The sequence below is a fragment of the Aegilops tauschii genome, chromosome 1 (genome assembly GCF_002575655.3).
Source record: "Aegilops tauschii subsp. strangulata cultivar AL8/78 chromosome 1, Aet v6.0, whole genome shotgun sequence".
Lineage (NCBI taxonomy): Eukaryota > Viridiplantae > Streptophyta > Magnoliopsida > Poales > Poaceae > Aegilops > Aegilops tauschii.
This window is the reverse complement of record NC_053035.3, coordinates 155,115-179,718: the sequence shown is the minus strand read 5'-3', so window position 1 is coordinate 179,718 and position 24,604 is coordinate 155,115. Positions and strand designations below refer to the sequence as shown.

The window sequence follows — 24,604 nt, the reverse complement described above, 5'->3', positions numbered from 1 at the left end:
CCCCCCCCCAAAATTCATTTTCGGCGTTGTATATGCTCGACGACGCTCTCTTTGTTGTGCCCGATTCAGAGTGGTCGAGGCGAGGAGGAGTCAGGAGGCGGCGGCGGAGGCAACCGACCGACCGCCGCCGGCCGCGGTGATCGGCGGCGTGGAATTCCGGCAAAGAAGCAAGTTGGGGAAGCTCTTGTTCGTCCAAGAAAGGCGGGGCGAAGCAACCTTTGGTTTCCGATAGTCCCCGTTGCTGGTTCTAAATCCGACATATCTCGTAGTAGGGGTCCTAAGCTAGGCGTTTTGGAGCGATGGTAACATGGACACATGATTTTACCCAGGTTCGGGCTCTCTCGAAGAGAGAATACCATACGCCATGCCTTTGATTGTATTCATATGGGGTGTACTACAGTGTACACGTGTCTACCACGAGATTGTTCTAATGAATATGAATTGAGGTATTGACTAACCTGGCCTCGGTTTATATAATGTACCGGAGGCCTAGGGTTTAAGAGAGTCTTCGTCTTGGGCGCCAAGTCTTGTTGTATTTGTCATGGGCTACCCAAAGTGGCCAATGAGTGAACCGCCATGGGGCTCCTCGCCCCAATCCACCTAGTCAGGAGACGACGTGGTGAGTACCCCCTAATCCAGGACACTGTCAATAGCCCCCTGAACAGGTCTTCAAGTTAGGGACGCTCCTCGGTTCTTGCAAACTGTTTTTCATCTTCGGCCGTCGGTCTTAAAAGCTGGTTCAACAAATCTTCCAATATTCAATCTTTGAGGACAGTCGAGCTGAATCCGAAGAGTTCACACGTCGGGCATCTGAGGAGACCTTTAAGTTCTCGGTCTTTACCAATGCCTTATTTTTTTTACGCCACACCTCGGGTTTGAAGTCTTTCTCGTGCGGCGGTGTCCCCTTGCGTCCGAACTCCAACGCAGAACAACATCCGAGGTGTCATAAATTATCTCATTTTTGAAAAACTTTGAAGGAGTTCAGCCGAGCTTAATGTCGAAAATGCCCTCTATAGAGCCAGCCACTTGCATCCGAGCTTTATGCCGGACTACTTCCGAGGTGGTGCACCACCTCGGTCTTGGGCTGATTTTTGCGGATATTTTTTCTTGATTGGTGCAATTTATTCTCTACCGAGATGTATACCCAGTAGCCCTCAAGGTGTGCGTGTCGGCCTAAAATCCGGGATGCACCTGAAGGAAAACATGAAACCGCCGATCCCACTAGCCCCTGAGACTCAGGTCAATTGCCCCTGAGACTCAGGTCGATTCGCGAAATCAGCCTGAGGATCAATTCCTAGCTCGGCAGCATACGTAAGAATGGAAATGCGGTGTGCATAGTCCTCGAGACTCAGGTAGGGTGCGGCCGACCAATGATGACCCACAAGTATAGAGGATCAATCGTAGTCCTTTCGATAAGTAAGAGTGTCGAACCCAACGAGGAGCAGAAGGAAACGACAAGTGGTTTTCAGCAAGGTATTCTCTGCAAGCACTGAAAATATGAGTAACGAGTAGTTTGATAGCAAGATAATTTGTAATGAGCAAGTAACGATAATAGTAACAAAAGTACATCAAGGTAGCCCAATCCTTTTGAGGCAAAGGACAGGCCAAAACGGTCTCTTATAATAAGCAAAGCGTTCTTGAGGGTACATGGGAATTTTATCTAGTCACTTTCATCATGTTGGTTTGGTTTGTGTTCGCTACTTTGATAATTTGATATGTGGGTGGACCGGTGCTTAGGTGCTGTTCTTACTTGAGCAAACCTCCTACATATGATTAACCCCCTCGCAAGCATCCGCAACTACGAGAAAAGTATTAAGAATAAATTCTAACCATAGCATTTAACTTTTGGATCCAAATCAACCCCTTACGGAATAGCGCATAAACTAGGGTTTAAACTTCTGACACTCTCGCAACCCATCATCTAATAACTACTCCACAATGCATTCTCTTAGGCCCAAATATGGTGAAGTGTCATGTAGTCCACGTTCACATTGTTGCGGAACGTAGTAATTTCAAAAAAAATCCTACGCACACGCAAGATCATGGTGATGCATAGCAACGAGAGGGGAGAGTGTTGTCCACGTATCCTCGTAGACCGAAAGCGGAAGCGTTAGCACAACGCGGTTGATGTAGTCGTACGTCTTCACGATCTGACCGATCAAGTACCGAACGCACGGCACCTCCGAGTTCAGCACACGTTCAGCCCGATGACGTCCCTCGAACTCCGATCCAGCCGAGTATTGAGGGAGAGTTTCGTCAGCATGACGGCGTGGTGACGACGATGATGTTCTACCGACGCAGGGCTTCGCCTAAGCACCGCTACAGTATTATTGAGGTGGACTATGGTGGAGGGGGGCACCGCACACGGCTAAAAGATCAACAGATCAATTGTTGTGTCTATGGGGTGCCCCTGCCCCCGTATATAAAGGAGCAAGGGGGGGAGAGGCGGCCGGCCAGGAGGGGCGCGCCAGGAGGAGTCCTACTCCCGGAGTAGGACTCCCTCCCTTTCCTTGTTGGATTAAGAGAGGAGAGGGAAGGAGAGAGAGGGGGAAGGAAAGGGGGCGCCCCCCTCCTTGTCCAATTCGGACTTGGGGGGGAGGGGCGCTGCTGCCCCTTGGCCGCCTCTCCTCTTCCACCAATTGGGCCCATGAGGCCCAATAACCTCCGGGGGGTTCCGGTAACCCCCCGGTACTCCGGTATATATCCGATAACCCCCGGAACCATTCCGGTGTCCGAATATAGTCGTCCAATATATCAATCTTCATGTCTCGACCATTTCGAGACTCCTTGTTATGTCTGTGATCACATCCGGGACTCCGAACAACCTTCGGTACATCAAAACTCATAAACTCATAATATAACCGTCATCGAAACTTTAAGCGTGCGGACCCTGCGGGTTCGAGAACTATGTAGACATGACCGAGACACATCTCTGGTCAATAACCAATAGCGGAACCTGGATGCTCATATTGGTGGCCCCCCTCTGGTATGATGCACTCGGCGATGCGCATGTTGCCACCGCCCCTGCCGCCCTGCGGCCTGTGGAGGACGACGGGCTTGGAGCTGAGCACCCGGAGTTGGAGGTTGTGGCCGTAGGTGCCCGGCCGGAGCTCCTCCACCTTGTCGAACGTCATCGCTACCCTGCCTGAAGAAGACGGGAAGAAGCAAACCGATGGACGGGGTCGTGATCAGAGGAATTGGGTATCGAATTCTTCGGCGGTGCGTGGTGTGTGTATTCAGGGCGGTGGGGATCGGGATCTTGAAGAAAGAAAGAAGGAAAGAAACAAGATCCGGTCCGGTCTGGGGTGGCGGCGGATCCGATCCGATCTGGATCCCGCCACCGAGTGCGAACATACCTGGTTGGTTGTTGACGGTGGAGCGAGGGAGCGCGTCTCTCCTCTGGCTTGCGCTGCCTGGATGTGAAGACGAGATCTCGGTGGTGGTGGGATGAGAAGATGAGATCCGCCCAAGAGGATGAGGAAGACGAAGGAGGAGGAGAGGTTTGTCTCTTAGTTGGTTCGTTTGGTTCTGTCCGGCACAAAGGAGGAAACCGGGACACAAGATGTGATATGAATCCAAACCCAACCCTCTTTTGTTTGCTTCTGCCGGCCCCTTTGGTCTCTGCTACTTCTTGAGCTTGCGTTGGTTTTTTCCTTGAAGAGGAAAGGGTGATGCAGCAAAGTAGAGTAAGTATTTCCCTTAGCTTTTGAGAACCAAGATATCAATCCAGTAGGAGACAACGCTCAAGCCACCGAATACCTGCACAAACAAACACCAACTTGCACCCAACGCGATAAGGGGTTGTCAGTCCCTTCACAGTTATTTGCAAAGTGAGATCTGGTAGAGATGATAAACGGTAAAGTAATATTTTTGGTATTTTTGGTATATGGAACGGAAAGTAAAAGATCCAATACTTATGGATGTGGAATTGATGTGTTTGATGTACATTGTGCTGATACCATCATGCCATGCAAAGATGAGAGAGAGTAGGAAAAGATGAATGGTCCAGTAGTTAAACCCCCACCCAAAAAGCATGACAAAAAGGAAAGACATCAGAAGAACAAAAGGAAGTTCATGTTTGTGACAATTACTTGTGCACATTATGGTGAAGATGGTTATAGCAAAAGTGGACTTCCGTTTAAAGAAGAGGAGCCAATTATCAATTAGGTTTGCCCCTAATTATATGCACAAACTAACAGTGGCAGGCCGTCATTTACACGTGGAAAAAGAATTGAGAACAGTGGCCACAACATCAACTAACAGCCGGAAGTGTTGATGAGATACAACAGTTCTTTCCACAAGATCAACTAATTGTCATTAACATGTGACACTTATAAGGTACTGCTGATAACTAACACCACTTATGAGAGACAAGACCCACAAGAAGAAACAACACCAATACAAAGATCATTAGGATCCATCACGTCTTGATAACTAGAGATCTTTGCCATCTTGTGATTAATCTCCATCATTTCCAGCTTCAAAGTGTCAACTCTATGTAAAATGACACTGCTCATGTTGCCAACTTCTTCGACGCTCATGTTGCCCCCTTCTTCAATTATCCTCCTGTGAGAGCATGTTCCAAGGCCAAATCTTTAGATTGTTCTCGGCTGAGAGACACCCATTGTTACTATGTGTGCGTTAGCGTGCATACAGTTCTTCAAAATAAAACGCATGCAATGACTTAAACCATTGCACACAGTCAGTTTTGAGAGGTCGTGGGCTAAACCTGGTTGGAGTCGAGTTATGGAATTGTGTGTGATGATAACAACACGTCACATAGAACTTCAGCAGTTACTCCGCATGCAATACAATCACACAATTATTAGAAAGCAATTGTGTGTGATGTTTGAAGTTTCACAAACAACTACTCCCTCCGTCCCACAATATAAGAACGTTTTTCAAATTGTTTTAGCTTGAAACACGCTCTTATATTATGGGACGGATGGAGTATTTTGCAGAGAACGTCTGTACAGATCACGCCACCTCATGTGTTTTTTAGCCCAAATCACAAATAGTTAACTCTTCGAAAACGCGCGTGATTGACATCAGCGTAAAAATATATTCTCAGAATAGGTAGTTTTACTAAAAAAGATAGAAATTCATCAATAATGCTCCACAATCCGGTTCATTACATAATATATATCATCACACATATGTGTGTGATGATAATTGTTGTACTATAAATATATTAAATTTAAAGACAAGTAATAAATTAACTGAAAATCAATAGTCCCTCTTGAGGGCCCTTTCCTTGCGTCTGGCCACGGGCTCCCTAGTGCGCACCGGCTTCCCAGCGCGGAGGGAGATAGCCTCCTCCTCCGCCTCGCACTCCGCAACATGCGCGTCGGCAGCTTCCCGGCGGGCGTAGGCCTCCGCCCTGGCCATTGTAGACGACGCGTAGGTGAGCTCTTCATCGGTGGCCTTCTCGATGCGATCCGCCCACCTCCATGTAACGAGGAGGCGCAAAGCGCCTCTGGCCCTCTTGGCGTTGAAGCGGCCGTCTTCATCGACCTCCTGCGCGTGCCAACGCGCCTCCCGCCAGAGCTCCAACTCCTCCACCTTCCGGGCGGCCTTAGCCGCCTCTTCCTCCTCGCGCTTCTTCTCGTCCGTCTTCATGATCGCCACACGCCTGGCTTTTTCAGCTGGCGGCAACGTCTTCCACAGAGCGAGGTCGAATTGACTCCAAAACCACTCCTCGGTGGGGGGATCAGACGCGACCAAGTCCGGTGGCGCGTAGGGGTCCTCCTCGTCACTGCTTGGGGCCAGGTCGTCGTTGCGGAGCGGCACCTTCTCCTCGGCGTGTTGGCTCACCGACGGCGCCATTGGCGATGATGCAAAGATAGAGGGAGAGAAATTGAGAAGGCGAGCGAGAGAGAATGCGCAGACGAGGATACGGGTGGGATGAGCGGCGGCAGTATATATAACGGGAAACTGCTGGCAACTGCTGGCCGTACACAGTTTATAGGTTGCTAACAAAATTCGGTAGCCATCCGTTAAAGATCTGCCAAAGAAAAGACAAAATTCATCCATACCTATATTTGTTCCTTCCTTTACACAGAAAGGCAAACTGGCAGATGATAGATAGATAGATAGATAGATAGATAGATACAATACATATAAACTGCAACAACATAAATATAATACATCATTCACAGGAATGAGAACCCAGATACTATATAGCTAGTTAGCCACCTACTAGTGCTACTACATACCTAATCCTCCTTCATTCTCTTTCTTTCTACAACCAAGAATAATAATAATCGCGCTACGACCGCATCCAAATGAATGAATAGCTACAATGGAGGAAATAAAGCAACACCGCATCCAAATGAATGAATAGCTACAATGGAGGAAATAAAGCAACACGAGCCATCTACTCGACTCCCCCCTACCCTACTTGAAGAAGATGCCCTTCTTTCTTCCTTTACTCTTCTCGATGGCCTGCACACGAACAGAACGCGTCAACATCTTCATTTCAGTTCCATCACATGCCACACACACACACACACACACACACAAGCACATGCCAGCTTTAACTTCAAGTGCGCCCCGACTCGTGTATCAAACACAAACCAAAGCGCGTCCAAGAGACAAAACAAAAATGCCCGCACCTTCATTCTGAAGAGCCGTAGTATCAGCACGATGCTATCCCGTGACCTGCAGGGTGTATCTCTCTCATCAGTTGAACATCAACACAAATGTAAGATATAAGATAGCGGTGACTTGGTTTCAAACTCAAAACACACGGGGAGTTTTCTCCAGGCTTGAGGTTGTATTCGGCACCATCGGCAGACTGGATCGAAAACTCTGTAGGGTGTCCATACGGGATATTGATCTGTAAATGTAGTACAAGATTAGTTATCAAATCTGCATACTGAAAAGGCAGCGCAGTCGAAAATTAATTATTATCATTAGAGATGTATAAAATCACACCACTGCCAAATTTGACCAGTCTCTTTCATTAAATTTCAGGAAACCTACTAAATGTATAAAATCACACCACTGCCAAATTTGACCGGTCTCTTTCATTAAATTTCGGGAAACCTACTAAATGTATAAAATCACACCACTACCAAAGTACTTTCTGTGAAAAGTATGATAATTCCAATTCCACTAAGGCAATGCAAAAATACTTGGTTATTTATAAAGATTCTGGTACTGATATCTTAAAAGATTTTATCACAGAAAAAAACATCATGCTTTCTTGTCAGTGGGCAGAGTATACTCAGAAGCTAGAACAGAGTAATTTCAAGGGAAATGATTTTCTAGAGCCATACCGCCGTAGCTTGCTGGAATTTCTCTGTGATAACAACGCCACGCTGTCCATTACACTTGATGCTGTAGCCTTCCCTCTTTATTGCCAATACCGCAGGTTCCCACATATCTATAAATCTAACCTGCAGAATTAAAATTTCAATTGGTCATATGACATGAAGAATTAGGTGCAGCAAGAATGATTTGAGCAAGAAAGGGGGCATACAGGTAGTAGAACTTCATAGGACACATGTCCAGCAGAAAGAATTTTCTTGATGAGCTCCTTCATTTCAGGATCTGCACAGATAACGATTCGTCCTCAGCAATATGGTTCTTGTAATATTTTCTGTTTTTGTGCTTAAGAACAACCAACACAGAACTATCATTATTTTAGGAATTCTCAGGGGGGCACTAAGCTCAGATAATTCACCAATTAGATCACGACAGGCATGCAAAAGTTTACGCTATCTACCAAAGATACAAATATTTTCTCAGCAAACTCACCACAAGTAATTTTTCTCTGCTCATTAGCGTAAACCTTCACGATCTCCCCCTACAAAACAAAAAATAAGAAGAAATGCTTCAGATATATATAGTTATAATAGTGTCCTACTGAAAGCTAGGATGGTCAACACTGTCATAATTTCCAAACAAAGAACTATGTCTGGGCGCCTTACTAATTTATTAATGGATATATATAGTATACGCTTTTCAACCTATAGAATCTTCTCTGTGAACAAAATCAGACCAAGCTATTGTTTCAAATGTGCAAAAGAACACAAAATTCCACCTATGAATGATCAGATGAGAGGATTTACCTTTCTTTTCCGGTCATCTAGAGGCTGGACCTCTATGGCTAGTAAAGAGTCCACATCATCAGCAGTAACTAAATACGTGGGCTGCTTTGCACCTACACCAGGCAACGGTAATATTTGTATCCCTTTTGTGCATAGTACACCAAAATAAAATACAACAAAAGCTTCTTTGCAGCAGGTGAAAACATAATACCTTCTATGTAATTTACCGATCCATCTTCTAAATGGCGTACCCACTGCATGCACAAGATTTTTTGCAAACATTTAAATTGTAGTGAACTAACAACAAGCTCAAAAAGACAGGAATTTGGTAGAATATCACAGCATGTTGAACCACAACCATAAACCGCACCTCAAAATTACAACTTGTGGTCCCGTTGATGGAATACCCACTTGCTTGAAGTTCTTTTCCAGGAAAAGCTTCACCTGTGATTCTTAGCCCATCTATGGCTGGCAGTGGGTCATCCTCTGCAACTGCATATTCATGAAAATTAATGTTTACCATCAGAACTGAAGAAATAAGGAGAATGAAATTGCATAAATCAAAATTATCCAGCACCTTCAGAGAAAGAAGTACTGGGCTCCTCGAGGACAGTAGGAAGATAAGGGTAAGGCAAGTTTCCATCATCGGGGCCAGATGCCGAGCTAGGTGAAGCTTGGGTTTCGGCTCCCTCGAGATTTTCTGATACATCACTCCTAACAAGGTCCGTGAATGATGGGTTTTGATCCTCGGATTCAAGGTTAAATCGTACAGCACGAGAATCACGCTCAGTTCCTTGCGTTGAAGCATCCTTGGTAATTTGGTTGCTGCATAAACAAGAGAAGACAGACCCAGTAAGACAACCAACTTTCTATATCTGTACAACTGAAGTTGTTTTACTAACAAAATCATTTTGCTAAAAGTTCACATAGACAAGTTAAACTGTATAACAAGCCACCGGAAATTGAAAAGAATGACACGCTTTAACTTGGTGCATTGTGGGGCCATGCTCAAACAGGTGTTTCAACTTTCAAGGACATTAAGTTCTCCATTATTTGCAAATGGGTGGGCTTAAGAAAGAAACATATTTAATTTCAGGTATACATGATTCCTAGATACTAGGCTTAATATCTGCAGTTTGGAGCTTAAAAATGTGTGGTTTCACACAGGGATCATGTTTACCAACAACGCTGATTCTCGGGGCGGGGGGGGGGGGGGGGGGGGGTGAAGTGTTGAAAAATACAAACTAACAAAAGGTAATCATAAAAGATATATGATAGATAAGCAAAAAAGAGAGCATGAATTACAGACGATACAGGCAAGGTGTTGAAAAATACAAACTAACAAAAGGTAATCATAAAAGATATATGATAGATAAGCAAAAAAGAGAGCATGAATTACAGACGATACAGACAAGGTGTTGAAAAATACAAACTAACAAAAGGTAATCATAAAAGATATATGATAAAAGAGAGCATGAATTACAGACGATACAGACAAGGTGTTGAAAAATACAAACTAACAAAAGGTAATCATAAAAGATATATGATAGATAAGCAAAAAAGAGAGCATGAATTACAGACGATACAGGCAAGGTGTTGAAAAATACAAACTAACAAAAGGTAATCATAAAAGATATATGATAGATAAGCAAAAAAGAGAGCATGAATTACAGACGATACAGACAAGGTGTTGAAAAATACAAACTAACAAAAGGTAATCATAAAAGATATATGATAGATAAGCAAAAGAGAGAGCATGAATTACAGACGATACAGACAAAAAAGGTTACAAGAAACTAAAGAAGTTGTCATGCTGAGCTCTTAATAGAACAGTAATAACCTGTTTGGAGGAGAGGCCCTTCCAGCATTGCCATGCTCTGTATTTGTCGCAGCAGCCTCAGCTGGGACGACCTGTCGGTTGTCATTTGCCAGTAAATCCCAATCCCGTCTAGCTCGGACGGGAGAAGAAATTGGAGATTGTACATGAGAATATGCTTGCTGGGGCACAATGTCAAGGCTGGGTTGGTTCTGGAAACGTGGGAAGTTAGAAGAATATCCATGCATCCAAAGAGTAAAGGACAAAGCAGTGTGGAGTCGTACAGAAGCCACCAATGCATTTCCAGGAGGAGGTGACTGCGCAGGACCACTTGTATTATTTGAAGATTCGGCACGCCAAGGAGTAATCTGGTACTGTGATTCCTTCAGTTTCTCCTGCACCATCCAAGTTTGCACACAAGGCAACTTCAAAGTTCTGTGAGGGAAAATAGTCACTATGCTCTGAAGCATAATACGCCCACTACTGGCCAGGACATAGGTCCATATTAGCTACTGTTCACAAGAGCAAACTCCAACCAAAGCTCATTGTGACTTACCTCAGAAATAATGAGTTTCTCTTGCAAATGCATAAACAAAACCTACAAAAACAAATCAGTATCAATAGAAAGTTATGTAATACAAAAAAAAATACAGAAACAATACTATAATGACAATAAACAAAAGAAAATGTGAAGTGAAGTTAGCTTATACTGGACCAGTTTAATGGGCCAGGGAAAAAAAATCTCGTGTAGAATGATATATAAGGCCAGCGAATTAAATTCCTCCCCTGCCTGACCATTCTACATTTACTCTCGTGGACACATGCACACAAAGGTGTTTATTGTCTGTTAGATAATCTGTATAGTCCACATCACCTCAAATAGAATTCCTATTGAGAAGACAGTTAGCTCTCTCCTAGTACACCTAAAATTTCATAAAAAACTTCCTGATCCACGGCTCCACGCTGTACAAGCTTATTTGGTGAAACTTGGAGTTTAATCAAGTCCAAAAGAAGTACAATGTAAGCACGCGTGTGGAAACTGAAAAGGGGTACATACCTTGAGATTGCCAACAATTGATTGAGCATCATGAACAGAAGGCTGCAGATTATATTCTGACAGAATAGGCAACAAAGAAGATACGAAAGTTGATCTCTCTTGATGTGCTGCCTGTGGATTACAAAAGGTACATGTCAGCATTACATCACCAAACTATACAAAGAACAATTCAAGAAGATAAGGGGACTCATAAGTCGTAACACCATATAAAATAAGCTTCTAATAGAAATGGCTAATAGAGTAAGAGACTTCAGTTATCCTATTCTCTGGGCGGTTCCGGTATAACTGACCAGTTTTATAATAATTTACTAGACTAAGTCCTGGCCACATAGGTTCCAGTATTACTTTGTGTATACACAAAGGTCATAAAAGTCACCTACACTTGTTTGGAGCTTTGTGGAGCAGAGATGAAGTTCAGTTTTATAAATGCTTCATTTTACACAAGAAAACTAGCTATATTAGAAACAAATGCCTCCAAATGGTTCTAGGTACAGTAAGGCTGAATCAAGCACATCAGTTCAGTATTGAAAATATTAACTGCCTCTCCAAATTTTAACAGAAAGTATAACAGTGAAGAAAGTTACCTGCAATGCGTATGTCAGACGGATGTTCTCTTCGATGATGTCTTGCCTATAGGATAAAGCTTTTGATGCAGCATCAACCAAATCTTGTTGCTGCTGATCAAATGCCTGAAAACAATGTGTTATAGAATTAGGCTGGTGTATTCCAAGATGGTATTCTAACCTGATAAGATGGAAGATACTTACCATTCGCATATATGCAATGCGCTTTTCCAGAACATGTTTCTCATTAAGTATTTTGGCTTCCTACCAAGAAACACAAGACGCCAGACCAAAGACGGTCCAGTTAGATTTTGCGGATGCATGCCGAAAAGCGAAACCAGAGGACGTGGAAAGGGGTAAAAAAAAAGGTAATATAATATTTTTTATGCAGCATGCATGATACCTTCACTGAGTAGTCAGCAAGATGTCTTCTTAAATGTGCAATCTCTTCTTCATGTTCTTTAACCTTAACAAGAAGATCCTGTGCGGGTAAATATCTTTATCAGGAACATGAGATCCCATATGCGCGCCACGCCAGTACAGAGCAAGTGAACAATACATACCTGCTTCCAGATGACGTTTGAGCTCATCTCCATGCCTTGCCCAGCTAAAGTGAGCCTAGAATCATACTCTCCTTCCTTGCGGTTCCTGGAATGAAATGCTCTTTTCTGTATCACACAATCCTTGAGGCAAGAGATGCATAGAGTGATGGGAAGAAAAAATAAACTAAGCCGCACTGGTTAACATGCGATGGAGGTACCTAGTGGGTGAGAGGGACCGAGACGACGGGGTAGAGAAGTGAGACCGCACGCCAGCCTCGGCAGCGATGTGCTCCCCCGATGGCTTTCTGGACACTCGACCGGGCTGGTCGCTGTCCAGATACTGTTGTTTCATCACGGCATCGTGCAACGTCTGCTCCCCACGTTCGGCAGCCCCATTCTGGTGACCAGGCAGAGTGCCCTGAGAGCTCGGCGGCGAAGAAGAGGTGCCGAGCAATCTTTGGTCCTCTGCCGTCTTATTCCCCACCGAGTCTCTGTAGGGCTCGACAGCCCGGTCCTGATCCAGAAGACCACCTGAAGAGGTTTGGTTTGTGGCCTCTGACCTCTGGTAGCAGATAAAAGTAACATTACTAGTATTTCTATATCTGAAGATGAGAAGAAGATATAGTAACATGTCGACTCGGTTTCTCAGCACGGATGTGGTAACTTAATAATGTCTATTCTAGTTTGGATTGGGTTTGCAAAAAAAGGGAGGAAAAGCATGATATGAGGATGAGCAGCGTTAAATGACTGACAGGGTGGCAGCAGTGAGTGAGGCTTGCAAGCGATGGATGTATCAAACAGGTGCAAGACATTATAAAACATTACTACTATTTCTGTAGCCCTGGCAGCAGATGGAAGTAACATTACTACTAGTGCTAGGAGTATTTCCATGTGAAGATGGTGGGAAGAAAATGTAGTAGTAATAGGCAGGTAGGCACAGACAGTTGCCTGATATGGACAACATCTTTTATCTCCTGATTACGATGCGCACAAAAGGAGGAAAACCATGATATGGGCAGTGTTAACTGACTGACATGGTGGCAATACAGAGTGAGGCGATGTATCAAAGAACTGAAAGACATTATTATACATACATACATATATATACATAGTTACATACAGAGAAAAGAAATGTGCAGTGCAGTGGTGAGAGCAATTTTCGGTAGATCTGGCAGTGGAATTAACAAGGGCAGGTGGCGGTGGCGTGGGCAAGACAGAGACAATGGGTGAGCGATGGAGGGGCTTACGATTCTGTCCAGCTCCCGGGTCTTGCGCATCAGCTCCTCCTTGAGCCGGCTGTTCTCCTCCAGCTGCGTTCAGTTGAGTTGGTTGGTGTTGTCATTAGCATCGCCGCGCAGGAACAGGATTCATCCATCCATGATTCGTAAAGAGTCCTGACCTGGTGTCGGATGGTGGCCTCGGCGTCCTCGACGGCGCGCATCACCTGGAAGAGGTTGCTGGTGCCGGCGGCGTCGTCGGAGTCCTGGTCCGCGGCGGCCAGCCTCCGGGACAGCTCGTCCGCGTCGGCCATGGCGATGCGGTCGAGATGGGGGCGCGGCGTGGGAGGCGAAAGAAACCCTAGGCGGGCGGGCGGTCCTCCACTGGCCGCTGCTGCCTGGCTGCGCAGGTCAGGTCAGGTCAGGTGGAGACGAGAGGAGAGGAGAGGGGATGGATTCGCTCTCTCGCTCTCTCCACTCCACTCCACAGGTGGTGGTGGTGATGCGAGTGAGAGAGGAGAATGATACTGCGATGCGATGCCTCTGCCTCGGCCTCACGCGCAGCAGCGCATACTTTTCTCTTCTTCTTCCCGTTATTAATTTGATGATGTGACAACAGGGGTCCAACAAAGAGCTTGTTTTCAAATCATTTACTACATAACTTACTATTACAATCATCTTCCTTGTTATTGTTATGCAATTAAAATTCTCCTGTGCAAGACCGACACAGGCCGTATTTGGTTACCTGCACCCATCTCCGGTGGTGGCTGCACGGGAAAAACCGACGCAGACCGAGCGGTGAGAACATGCAGGGGTGTGGATATATCATTACCATGTTGTTATTTTTTGCAGAAATAAAAATTCTCAGATTGGGATGGAAATTTATGGAGATTATTTCCAGAATATATAAAAATATTGGCGAAGAGAACTACTGGAGGGGGCACCCAGAAGCCACAAGCTCAGGGGGCGTGCCTCCAACAACCCTAACTCCAACTCCATAAGTACCGTCTCATGGAGAAAAAAAATCAGAGAGAATGAATCATTCGTTTTACGATACAGAGCCGTTGTCACCTCCTGTTCTTCATCGGGACGGCTGATCTGGAGTCCGTCCGGGGCACCGGAGGGTGGAATTCATCGTCGTCGTCATCATCAACCCTTCTCCATGAACAATTCCCGATGCTCATCACCAGGAGTGAGTAATTCCTTCATAGGCTTGCTGGACGGTGATGGAGTTGGACGAGATTTGCCATGTAATCGAGTCAATTTGTTAGGGCTTGCACTACAAAAAAAAGACACATCCATGACATTTTGGGCCGAACAAAATTTTTTCTGTCATGCTTATGACACTTCTATGACGATAATTGTGATAAAACCCGGTATCATCATAGATGTGGTGAGCTCCTACTTCTATGACAAAAAATCATGATAGAAAATGGGCTTGTCATCCTGGGCCGTCCATGACGCAGCTGCATGACATTCTTTGGGCCGTCCATGACGGAAAAAACCGTGGTAGAAGCGAGGGCGAGGAAAATATCGGGGAGTTCCCGGTTACGGTGGGTGGTCGGGGCTGAGCGATGCGCGTTTCTCTCATACATGTACGCGCGTGGGTGCGAGGCATTGGGCTCTAACTGAACCCGAACGAGGCGTTCGCCTACTGAACCCGAGCGATTGCACTGCAGGCTACGCGTTACTAAACCCGAACGATCGATCGATCTGGCTGTTAACTGAACCCGATTGAGCGACTCCTTCGCTACTGCTGCTAACTGAAGCCGATCGAACTTGCTGCCTCTTGATGAACAGTGAGCATTGTTGGGGGGTTGGATGAACAGTTCCCGGTGGGGGTTGGATGAACAGGACCCCGTGGTAGTAGAGGCCGTTGCCGCTGGATGAACAGGACCCCGATCGATCGAGCCGGTTGGGGATGGATTAACAGGACCCCACGGAGGGTTGGATGAACAGGATCCCATGGAGGGCTGGATGAACAGTAGCCCGTGGAGGGGTGGTTGAACATGACCCCGTGGAGAGGGCTGGTTGCCGGTGGAGGAGCGGTGGAGGCTGGATGGAAAGGAGCCCGTGGATGAACCGTAGCTGGTTGAGGCAGGAGGAAGACGCCGTGGATGAACAATCACAGGTGGAGGCTGGAGGAGGTCGACGGTGGATGAACAGTAGCCCGTGAAGGCCGGAGCGAGGCAGTAGACGGTGGATGAACAGTAGCCCGTGAGTCCCGTTTTGTGGTACGCCACACCCCTCCTGATGAACACGACCCCGTTTCGACCGTAGGAGGTCGAAGAGAAGTCCGTTTCCTCCGTTTTGCGGTACACCACACCCCTCCCGATCAACAGGACCCTGTTTCGACTGCAGGCACTCGAACACAAGTCCGTTTCCTCCGTTTGGCGGTACGCCAGACCCCTCCCAGTGAACAGGATCCCGTTCCGACCGTAGGCGGTCGAACACAAGGTCGTTTCCTTCGTTCTGCGGTACGCCAGGCCTCGTTTCGGCTATTCCGTCCAAGCCTGTTGCCTCCCGATGAACACGACGCAGTTTCTCCGTTCTGACACAGCCGGTTGGCTGCCGTTGAACAGGACGTCGTCGCTGCGTCTCCATGTACACGAGCCCTGGCCGTACGTATGCGCGAGTAGGCGTTTGAGACCCCGCCCGTATGTATGCATGTGGCTGTATTTACTTTCTTGCACCCTGGTTGTACGTACGCGTACATGCTATGTCCGCGCCTCTACTACGACACGTGCCCTTCCTTACTCAGCCACGGTTCATCGCTGTAGCCTGCAGATAGACCGATCGACCAGTATGTACATACACGTTCGTGACCAGAATGACAACGCTACGTACGCTTCGACCAGGTGGGTCCCGACTGTCGGGGAGGATAAGGAGGCACTTCTTTGCGTGCGATTCATGCATGGGAGGATAAGGAGGCGCTTCGACCAGGTGGGTCTCGACTGTCGGGGTGTGATTCATGCATGAGAGTTGTTCGTCTTGGCGATTGACCAGCTGTCATCACATATACTCCAATGCTTATGCGGGAGCAGGAGAGGATCGTCAACCTGAACTACATATACTCCAACGGCACCGAGGATCGTCCATAGGAGCCCCACCCCACCAGTGACTGTTGCCTAGCGTAGCGTACCGTAACATCATCAATCACGGGAGCTCGCACGGACACTTGACCTATCCAGATGCCACAGACGGCCGGGCCCCATGCCGGACTGCCCCACGTGGCAGAGGGGAGAGGAGGCGTGGCTGCCGGGCCAAAGGGTAGGTAGGAGTAGCCGAGCCCGAGCGTGGTGACTTCATCTTCCTCCTCTCTCTCCGCCGTGCGGTTACTGTCCGTCACTGTCTCCACAACCATCGATTCCGTTCCGTTCCGTTCCGTTCCGTTTGGCCGCTCCCGTTTGTCCCCCGCATCCATCCACCCCACCCCACCCACCGCCGGAGCCCCAAACCCTCGACGCGGAGCGGAGCGGAGGCGACGGATGCGGGCGCTCCGACCACCGCCAGCCTCAGATCTGACCAAACGGAATGGCGATGCGGGGCGTCGATTTCAAGTGGTGCGCCGCCCCTCCCCCCTCCCTCCCTCGCTGGGTTCCTCTACCCACTCCCTTTCGATCCCCACCGTTTCTTTCTTTTTTTCTTATTACTGACTGATGAAAATGTATGTATATGAATCTACTTGCTGCAGGTACGACGGCTTCTTCCTCTCCATGCTCGCCACCAGCGTGTACGTCTCTGTGATTGATTCCATTCCATTTGCTTCTTCAGCAATCTGTATATATGTCTGTATCTATGTATGTATGCCTGCCTGCCTAAGTGTTTGCTTGCTTGCTTTGGTCTCATATAAATACAGAATCATCGTGTCCATCAACTGGAGGAGGTACCGCCTCTGCGCCCACCCGCTCCACATATGGATCGTCGTCGACTACACCACCGTCTTCGTCTTCCGCCTCCTCATGTTCCTCGACAACGGACTCGCCGCAGGGATGGGGCTGTAAGTCACTACCACCACATCATTCTTCCCCTTTTCCTTCATGTACCACCACCATTCTCTTTCACATGCCCATACTTAGAGTTGGGCTTTAAACATTTTTGAAGATAATCAGAGTTTGCTGTGAGAGTGTTATGGTTTCATAATTACAGTTACACTGTGCGGTAGAATTCTGTGATAGTAGTAACAATGTATATGAATTAAAACAGGACATAATTACACATAGGCATTCTTGTGGATTTGTGAGTTCATACCATGTGACGTGAGCTAGGTACTTAGGCTAAGATTCATGTACTAACAACTAGAGTAAGGGACGCAGTAACAATTTATGGCGGCATCATTTTTTCTGAGCGTTTTACACATTATTTTCAAACACCATAGCGCAACACCAGTGTTTTGCATAATCTGGTTTCGGGGATACCTTAATTTTTGATTCAAACACAACTGTGTCTTCATATATTTCTGAAGTAAATAAGAGTTAGCTGTGGGCTGTGGGAGTTTATGGTTCTGTAATTAGAGTTAGGCTGTGCGGTAGAATTCTATGACAACAATAACAATATGCAGCAAAACAGGACATAGTCGTTTCTTTTGACGCATTGGCAGTCTTTAAGACAAACAATTTTCTACAACAGCAGATGGTACTGGGGTCTTATGTCGGCGTGTTGATTAACTTACATCAATGACGTTTTTCTGTAACAAATTGCAGGGATCTTGGATGGCAACAGAGATATACTCGTTTCTGCGGGAGGATAGTTGTTCTGTCAGTCCTTGTTCTTCTTCTGTACCCCTTCCTGTGGGTTTGGACTGTGATAGGAACATTGTGGTTTAACAGTGCAAGGAGCTGTGTAAGTTCTTTTAACTGTGGATGCAAATATTACCATCACCGTACAATACATGGAGAATTGCTACTCACTGCACATTCACTCCGTGTACAGTTGCCGGAGGAAGGACAAAAATGGGGCTTCCTGATATGGCTGCTTTTCAGCTACTGTGGGCTCGCCTGTATTGCATGCGTGGCTGTTGGAAAGGTACTGCTGCATAATTTGTCCATACAAAATCAAAGCTTGCACGCGGTCAAAATATTATTGAAGTGCTGCTTATACATGATTATTTTACAAAGGATGTCAATATTTTGCTTTAGGAAGGTTCATGTCAATCAAAATCTACTGAAATAGCATATGCTCTTCACAGAATATTTTAGTTACTTTAGCCTGCTCGTCTCTTACTTGGCCGCAGCCACATTCATGTCTGTTGCCATTAGAATTGAAGGTATTAAACTTGTGTTTCATGCGTGTAGCGAGTTGCCAATTCGACATTGGAGTGTTCACATTTGATTTGCATCAGTTAGTATCATATCCAGTTACTAAAAACATGATGAATCTGTCTAGTGTTCTTTGTATTTGCACAAGACAAACTGACGTGTAGACACCAGTGTCCATGATTGAGCTGGGCTAAACTTTCTGCTATGATTATCAGAGGAATTTCACATTTTCCATGTTTTTATTTTTGTGGCAGTGGCTAAACCGAAGGCATGCACTCCAACTGAGGGCTCAACAGGGAATTCCAGTCTCTGAATATGGGGTAATATTTCTGTCTGTTTGCAGTGCTGACATTTGTCCATTTGCGACTAGGAAGTGATATCTCAACATTAGCCGGTTGAAAGTATCACCTTTCTCCGCACTCTTCTGTTCAATTCAGTATGTCCCAATCAGCCAGGATTATGTATTTTGTTTGAGCCGCCCAATTATGCCATGTCAAATTAAATCTCCAGTAGAGAGCTATGTTTGTTTCTGGTGGTAGGATATGTGCCTGAATGTGATGTTAATCTATCTGTGCAGGTTTTGGTTGACATGATCCGTGTGCCTGACTGGGCATTTGAGGCGGTCGGCTTGGAACTGAGAGGAATGGGCCAGGACACGGCATACCATCCTGGCCTTTATCTCACAGCAGCCCAGGTGAGTTGCTTAGCTTACTGAGAGGAAGGGTAATTCACCAGATGGATGAGAAGAAGAAAGAATGCTTCCACTGTGCTAAATGTGCTATTTTTGTTGTGGTGCTTCATTCAGAGAGAAGCTGTGGAGGCTCTGATCCAGGAGCTCCCCAAGTTCATGCTGAAGGCGGTGCCGACGGACTGCAGCGAGTGCCCGATCTGCCTGGAGGAGTTCAAGGTGGGCAACGAGGTGCGTGGCCTCCCGTGCGCGCACAACTTCCACGTGGAGTGCATCGACCAGTGGCTGCGGCTGAACGTCAAGTGCCCGCGCTGCCGCTGCTCCGTGTTCCCCAACCTGGACCTGAGCGCGCTCAACGGCATCCGCTCCAGCAGCGAGATGCTGCAGCAGGACCGCCCCTCGGGCAGCAGCGAGGTGGCAGCGACGGCCAGCCGGTACGTGGGGCCGCAGCCAGCGCCGGGGCAGAGCTACCTGGTGCGGCTGCAGGGCCTGCTGCTCCGGCCCGTGGTGGGGCATCACGACGGCGGTGATGACGCTGAGGGCGGGCGAGCGGTGGCGGCTGATGGGGCTGAGGTGGCGGGCGGCGTGGTGGTGGTGGTTGATGATGGGCATGAGCTGCGGGATCGCTGAGAGAGAAAGAGAGGGGGTGGAAAACATGTGTGTGGTTTTGGCGTGTAGATTACATATGTATGTATGTATGTATGTATGGTTGTTACAAAGACAGGTAGACTCGTTGAAAGATTTGTTGCTATAGTAAGTAAATGGAGAGGTTATATGTATGTATGTGTAGGCTCCTGCATTCTCTTTGTACTAGGTTGTGTGTTGGAAGTAGGGAGAGTATCTTGTGCTACCGAGGCTCAAGTGATGTGTCGTCTGATCTATTCTCAGATCGGACGACATATGGGATCTATTGGACCTACGTACAATTTTTGGACTCCCGGGAGGCCTTTTTACAAATGGGAGCCGTCCGATATGAGAATCCGACGGCCTAGAAGCCAGTATCACGGTAGCACTTGAGCCTCGGTAACACTAGAAATTTTCCCTGCTGAAGTAAGCGTAGGATAGGCGGTGGCTGCTGCTGCTGCTTGTTGATTTGTTTTTGATGGATGGGAAATATGTGTTTCAAGGAGTTTTATTCATTTTAGAGGTGTGTCATGAATAAAAAGGAGAAAATAGGGGCAACTCCAACGCCGCCCCCTATCCATCTCCTTGGATGGGGGGCGGCCATCCAACCTGCTTCGGAGACCACCACCCCTTCCTTAATTGTGGGCGCCGACGAAGTGGAAGGTGCTAACGGGCCCGAAGACTGTCGGCGGGGGTGTCATGATCTGATGACCCCGGGGATTCACCTGCCAATGCTAAGAACCACCGGAGCCGTAGGGCAACCCTGACTTGTCCATCTCTGTGGCATGTAGAGGATGGGAGAGGAGAGGTGGCGGCGCGCGGAGTGGAGATGAGGTTTGCTGGCTAGGCCGACCTGCTTAAATAGCTGGCCAGGCGAACCAGCGCCACTTCAATGAGGGCGCGGTGGCCGGAGTAGGCTCCTCGATTGTCGCTTTCGCATTGAAGCGGCTCTGGTGACCCGTCCGATCGTGTCAGTCGGATCTGTTTGTGCCGGAATAGGCTTCTCGGTCATGGCATTTGCATTGAAAGCGGCTCTGACTCTGAGAAGAAGAAGAAGAAGTAGTTTCGCAAAAGAAAAAAAGGAACACACAAAAAGATTTGAAAATTTGGGTGGAAGGCAAAGAAAGAAGGGAGAGGAGAGGGAGAGGAGAGAGTAGAAGAGGATAATGCAACCCAACCCAACTCAACTGCCTCTCAAACTGCTGCTGTAGAAGTAGAAGGGAGGCGGCGCCGTGTGCATCGCCTCCTCAACTCATCATCATCAATCGAAAAAGAAAAAAGATCTCTTCTTGACCGCCTTGCTGGGGTGGGTTGACGCCCACACAGATCTCAAGCTCTCATCTCATCTCACCGGGGCAGGGGATGGACTCCAATCCGCCGTCGCCGCCGCCGCCGCAAGGTCTGTCGTCTGCTTCTTTCTCTCTCTCCCTGCCCCCCTCGATTCCCCAATTATTCGATTGCTGCCAATTAATTCTGTCCGGAACCAGCAGCAGGAGACGGCGGCGGCGGCGAGAAGCAGCAGCTGGCTTTCGAGGCGCCGCCGCAGCCGGTGAGGGAGGAGTACGTGCAGAACGCCGTCAAGTTCCTCTCCCACCCCAAGGTCAGGGGCTCCGCCGTCGTCTACCGCCGCTCCTTCCTCCAGAACAAGGGCCTCACCGCCGACGAGATCGACGAGGCCTTCCGACGAGTCCCCGTACAAGCCTCTCTTCTTCCTCATCCAACCTCCTATCTACTACTACTTGCTCTAGCTAAACTGCTCTGCTCTGCTGCAGGATCCGCCGCCCACCACCGCGTCCCCTCCCACCCAGACCCAGACCCAGGCCCCCGCCGCAGCCGCGCCTCCGCAAGCGTACGCGCAGCCAGCGGCGGGGCCTATCGTCGTCGCCGCGCCGCAGCCCAGGCTCACCTGGTACCGCGCCTTCGTCGCCGCCGGGCTGCTGCTCGGCTTCGGAGCCAGCGCCGCCGTCTTTGTCAAGGTTCAATAGCACACCTCTCCTCCTCTCTTCTCTGCAGGTTTCAGACATTTTTTTTTCTCAGCCATTAACAACCAGGTTACCTATCTGTTGCGCAGAAGCTGCTCCTTCCTAGGCTCAAGTCATGGATCCGCAGGGTCGTCGCTGAGGGCGATGAGGCCACCGAGCTCAAGGCCAAGATCGACGAGGAGACCAGGGAGGCCGTCAAGGCCTCCGCGACGGCCGTTTCCGCCATCGCCCAGACCAACCAGGAGTTGCTCGCTTCAAAGGACGAAGGTATCCTGCCTAAACACTGCTTCTTCTTAGTTCATCACACTAGTTCAGTTAGCTGCAGATGCAACTTTATCTTCGATTCAGGTTGGTTCCATGGTTTTGGCTCATCATATGTAATATATCCATTCTCCTTCGTTTTTGGCAGAAAAGAAGATACTTGTGACTTTGACGCAGGCCCTGGATTCCCAAGCAAAGGTGTTGAAATCGCTGAGCGAGTCGTTGAGCCATAGCAGGGACTCCGTAAATATTACAAGGGAGGACAGGTTTTCGCACTACCGGCCATTGGAGGAGCATGCCCCCTCTGCCGCGAGGAATGGTCAGTATCAAACAAATCTGTGTAGCATTTCACTTGGTTGCATTTTATTTAGGATGCAAAGTTAATCTAGCTACAGCAGGAACCACGTTGAAAACCTTAAAGACTATCTTTGCCCATCATTTAAAGGGAAGGCTTGTTTTGTTATGCTGTTCCACTTCCCATTAGCCAATGCCAAGCTTAATTTTTTCACCTGCATCAGAAGATATCCACCTTATGTCGGCACAATGCTGTATAAATCCATCTGTGCCGTTTCATGATGCTGTATAAACCCACCCGTACCGTTTCATACTCCATTGTTCTTTCTTTGCATCAAACACGCTGCAAAGCTGGTCTAATTGTAGAGGGAACCATGCTAAAGACCTTCGACTCTACCTTTCTCCACCATTTAGACGGTCTTTTCTATGCTGTTCAACCTCCCATCCACCCTGTATCGGAAAGTGTACAGCTTATGTTGTGAAAATGTCGTATAAAGCCATATGCATGCCCTATATCAGAAAGATTTTACTATGATTGTTGGCGCCGATAACTATGGGGATCTGACCAAATTATTGTTTGTTTGACCACAATGTTTAGGGCCTGTTAACACTCCATGGAGACCTCCTCAGGTGTGCACTCCTTTTGTTCATCCTGTTATAACACTTTCAATAATAATATGTTCATGCTTTGGATAATTGTCCTATTTCTGAACTGCTTTTCTCTTTTTGTAGCAACCTAATATGTATGGTGCCCCAAACAGTGACTTCGGCTCAGGTCAGCATCTCTTGCTAAGCTACGAGTTGCTTCCATCTTTCTTGCTACTTACCATTGGGTGTTTGCTGAGCAGGGAGGCCTTCGTTCGCGCCAGCACCTACTGAACCTACCTCTGGATCATATTCAAGATCGTATGTCGAGGTAAGAAACCAATCAGGTTATATAGTTAATACATCTTGCTTTTGCTGAAATAGTGAATATGTGCTGGATTGACTCTTGAACACACAATTTTGGTGTTGTATGGTGCACATTATTGTGCAGATTATGTCATTTGCTGTAGCAAAACCTTCACTCTAGCTTTGGATAATTTTCACATTTGAGTTAATTGACTCGAGTAAATTATGTATCGATTTTTACATATTGTCTGACCTGTCTTTGCATGACATTCCGACTTTCAGCAGACAGTACAGCGAGGGGATAATAGGTCTTCTGGGACCAAGGTATGATATGATGACCCTGAATCCTATCTTTGCTGCAAACAAGAGTGCTTCTTTTTACTTGTAATAACAACCGACTAACAGTGTCCTATCTCTATCGCTAGACGCAGCAGGCATTGGAGATGCTGCAACACGCAGAGCAAAAGCTTGCTTATAGATCCAACGCCTACTTGAGCGAGGATGGATCGTACCCTCAAGCTCAGGACAACTATGCCCCCTCGTACCACCAGAACGGGAAGGCCCCTGATTTCCACGCAGAGGAGCCGAGGCCGCTGGCGTACGGCGGCGGTGTTGTGGAAAGGCCGCCGCCTCAGCGCCAGTGGGTCCCCCCTCAGCCCCCGGGTGTCGCCATGCCGGAAGCGGCGGCCGCCATCCGTCAACAGAAGTCCCTTACAAAGCAATCTTCAAGCGACACGTCCGAGGCTGCTGGTGAGGTGCAGGTGAACGGCGCCGCGAGCTCGCCTTCCGTCGCCGCCGTTGAGGTGCCGGTTAATGGGAGTGCCGCGAGTGATGCTGGACGCAGCGAGATCGAAGAGCAGCAGGCGGAAGCCGTCTAAACAACAGTTGCGCCATCCGACACACAATCTAAAAGTCCTAAGCCAGAGCCTGGTACATATGGCAGTTTGTCATAAGTTTGTGACGAGTGTTTGGATTGTGGCTAGTGATGGAATAAAAGAATAAGTCAGACTTAAAATCTAGCTATATGTGATTGTGAATTTAGATTATGTACACTATCTGCTGTACACTGAAAAACAAGAAAAGATTGTTATGGTTGTGAGCTATAATGCATTCTTGTCTTGTTGATGATGTTGGTATCCATCATCGAGAGCTTTTGGTATTCTGTTGTGCATGCATCACCCAAGATGCCAAAATTCAGTTGGATCTTGAATCATGTGGTGACTGCTGATGCAGTTCCAGCCAGCCAGCAGCCTGACCACTCATGTCAGTTAGTTTCAGCAAACATCAATTTTTTTGCTTGCTTGGTTTTATTATCATCAGCCTGCAACTCTGCATAAAAGATTTCCTTTTTTCTTTG

At 47.4% G+C, this 24,604-nt stretch overlaps 3 protein-coding genes and 1 long non-coding RNA gene across 10 annotated transcripts; 2 read left to right on the top strand and 2 right to left on the bottom strand.

Annotated features, from left to right (window-relative positions):
* Positions 1-2,739: 2,739 nt before the first annotated feature.
* LOC141025606 (uncharacterized) lies at positions 2,740-3,628 on the bottom strand. Its single transcript, XR_012187658.1, has 2 exons — positions 3,357-3,628; positions 2,740-3,145 (listed from the first exon to the last, which is right to left on the bottom strand). It is a non-coding gene; the product is annotated as an uncharacterized lncRNA (long non-coding RNA).
* A 2,479-nt stretch (positions 3,629-6,107) lies between these two features.
* Positions 6,108-13,814, bottom strand: LOC109734571 (uncharacterized). Of its 2 annotated transcripts, XM_020293777.4 has the most exons (21): positions 13,432-13,814; positions 13,280-13,342; positions 12,251-12,594; positions 12,054-12,138; positions 11,894-11,971; positions 11,695-11,754; positions 11,512-11,616; positions 10,928-11,038; positions 10,427-10,468; positions 10,155-10,265; positions 9,895-10,082; positions 8,632-8,879; positions 8,425-8,546; positions 8,266-8,308; positions 8,076-8,167; positions 7,762-7,810; positions 7,484-7,554; positions 7,281-7,400; positions 6,750-6,838; positions 6,615-6,660; positions 6,108-6,444 (listed from the first exon to the last, which is right to left on the bottom strand). In XM_020293777.4, exons 1-21 carry the CDS (start codon positions 13,561-13,563, stop codon positions 6,397-6,399), a joined length of 2,247 nt encoding a protein of 748 aa, XP_020149366.1. In that variant the 5' UTR covers positions 13,564-13,814; the 3' UTR covers positions 6,108-6,396. The 2 variants fall into 2 exon arrangements, with proteins under 2 accessions (XP_020149366.1, XP_020149365.1); XM_020293776.4 differs by having other exon boundaries at positions 6,615-6,838; positions 13,432-13,794.
* A 2,653-nt stretch (positions 13,815-16,467) lies between these two features.
* LOC109734572 (E3 ubiquitin-protein ligase SIS3) lies at positions 16,468-19,974 on the top strand. Its single transcript, XM_020293778.4, has 8 exons — positions 16,468-16,812; positions 16,944-16,982; positions 17,109-17,249; positions 17,953-18,091; positions 18,182-18,274; positions 18,762-18,827; positions 19,085-19,201; positions 19,313-19,974. Exons 1-8 carry the CDS (start codon positions 16,784-16,786, stop codon positions 19,823-19,825), a joined length of 1,137 nt encoding a protein of 378 aa, XP_020149367.1. The 5' UTR covers positions 16,468-16,783; the 3' UTR covers positions 19,826-19,974.
* A 931-nt stretch (positions 19,975-20,905) lies between these two features.
* On the top strand, positions 20,906-24,372 carry LOC109734573 (peroxisomal membrane protein PEX14). 6 transcript variants are annotated; one of them, XM_020293781.4, is made up of 10 exons: positions 20,906-21,218; positions 21,307-21,512; positions 21,592-21,795; positions 21,891-22,068; positions 22,211-22,381; positions 22,955-22,986; positions 23,089-23,131; positions 23,205-23,272; positions 23,533-23,571; positions 23,673-24,372. In XM_020293781.4, the coding sequence occupies exons 1-10, from the start codon at positions 21,182-21,184 to the stop codon at positions 24,123-24,125; spliced, it is 1,431 nt and encodes a 476-aa protein (XP_020149370.1). In that variant the 5' UTR covers positions 20,906-21,181; the 3' UTR covers positions 24,126-24,372. The 6 variants fall into 6 exon arrangements, with proteins under 6 accessions (XP_020149370.1, XP_020149368.1, XP_020149369.1 ...); XM_020293779.4 differs by having other exon boundaries at positions 23,530-23,571; XM_020293780.4 differs by having other exon boundaries at positions 20,908-21,218; positions 21,310-21,512; positions 23,530-23,571.
* The last annotated feature ends 232 nt before the right edge of the window (positions 24,373-24,604 follow it).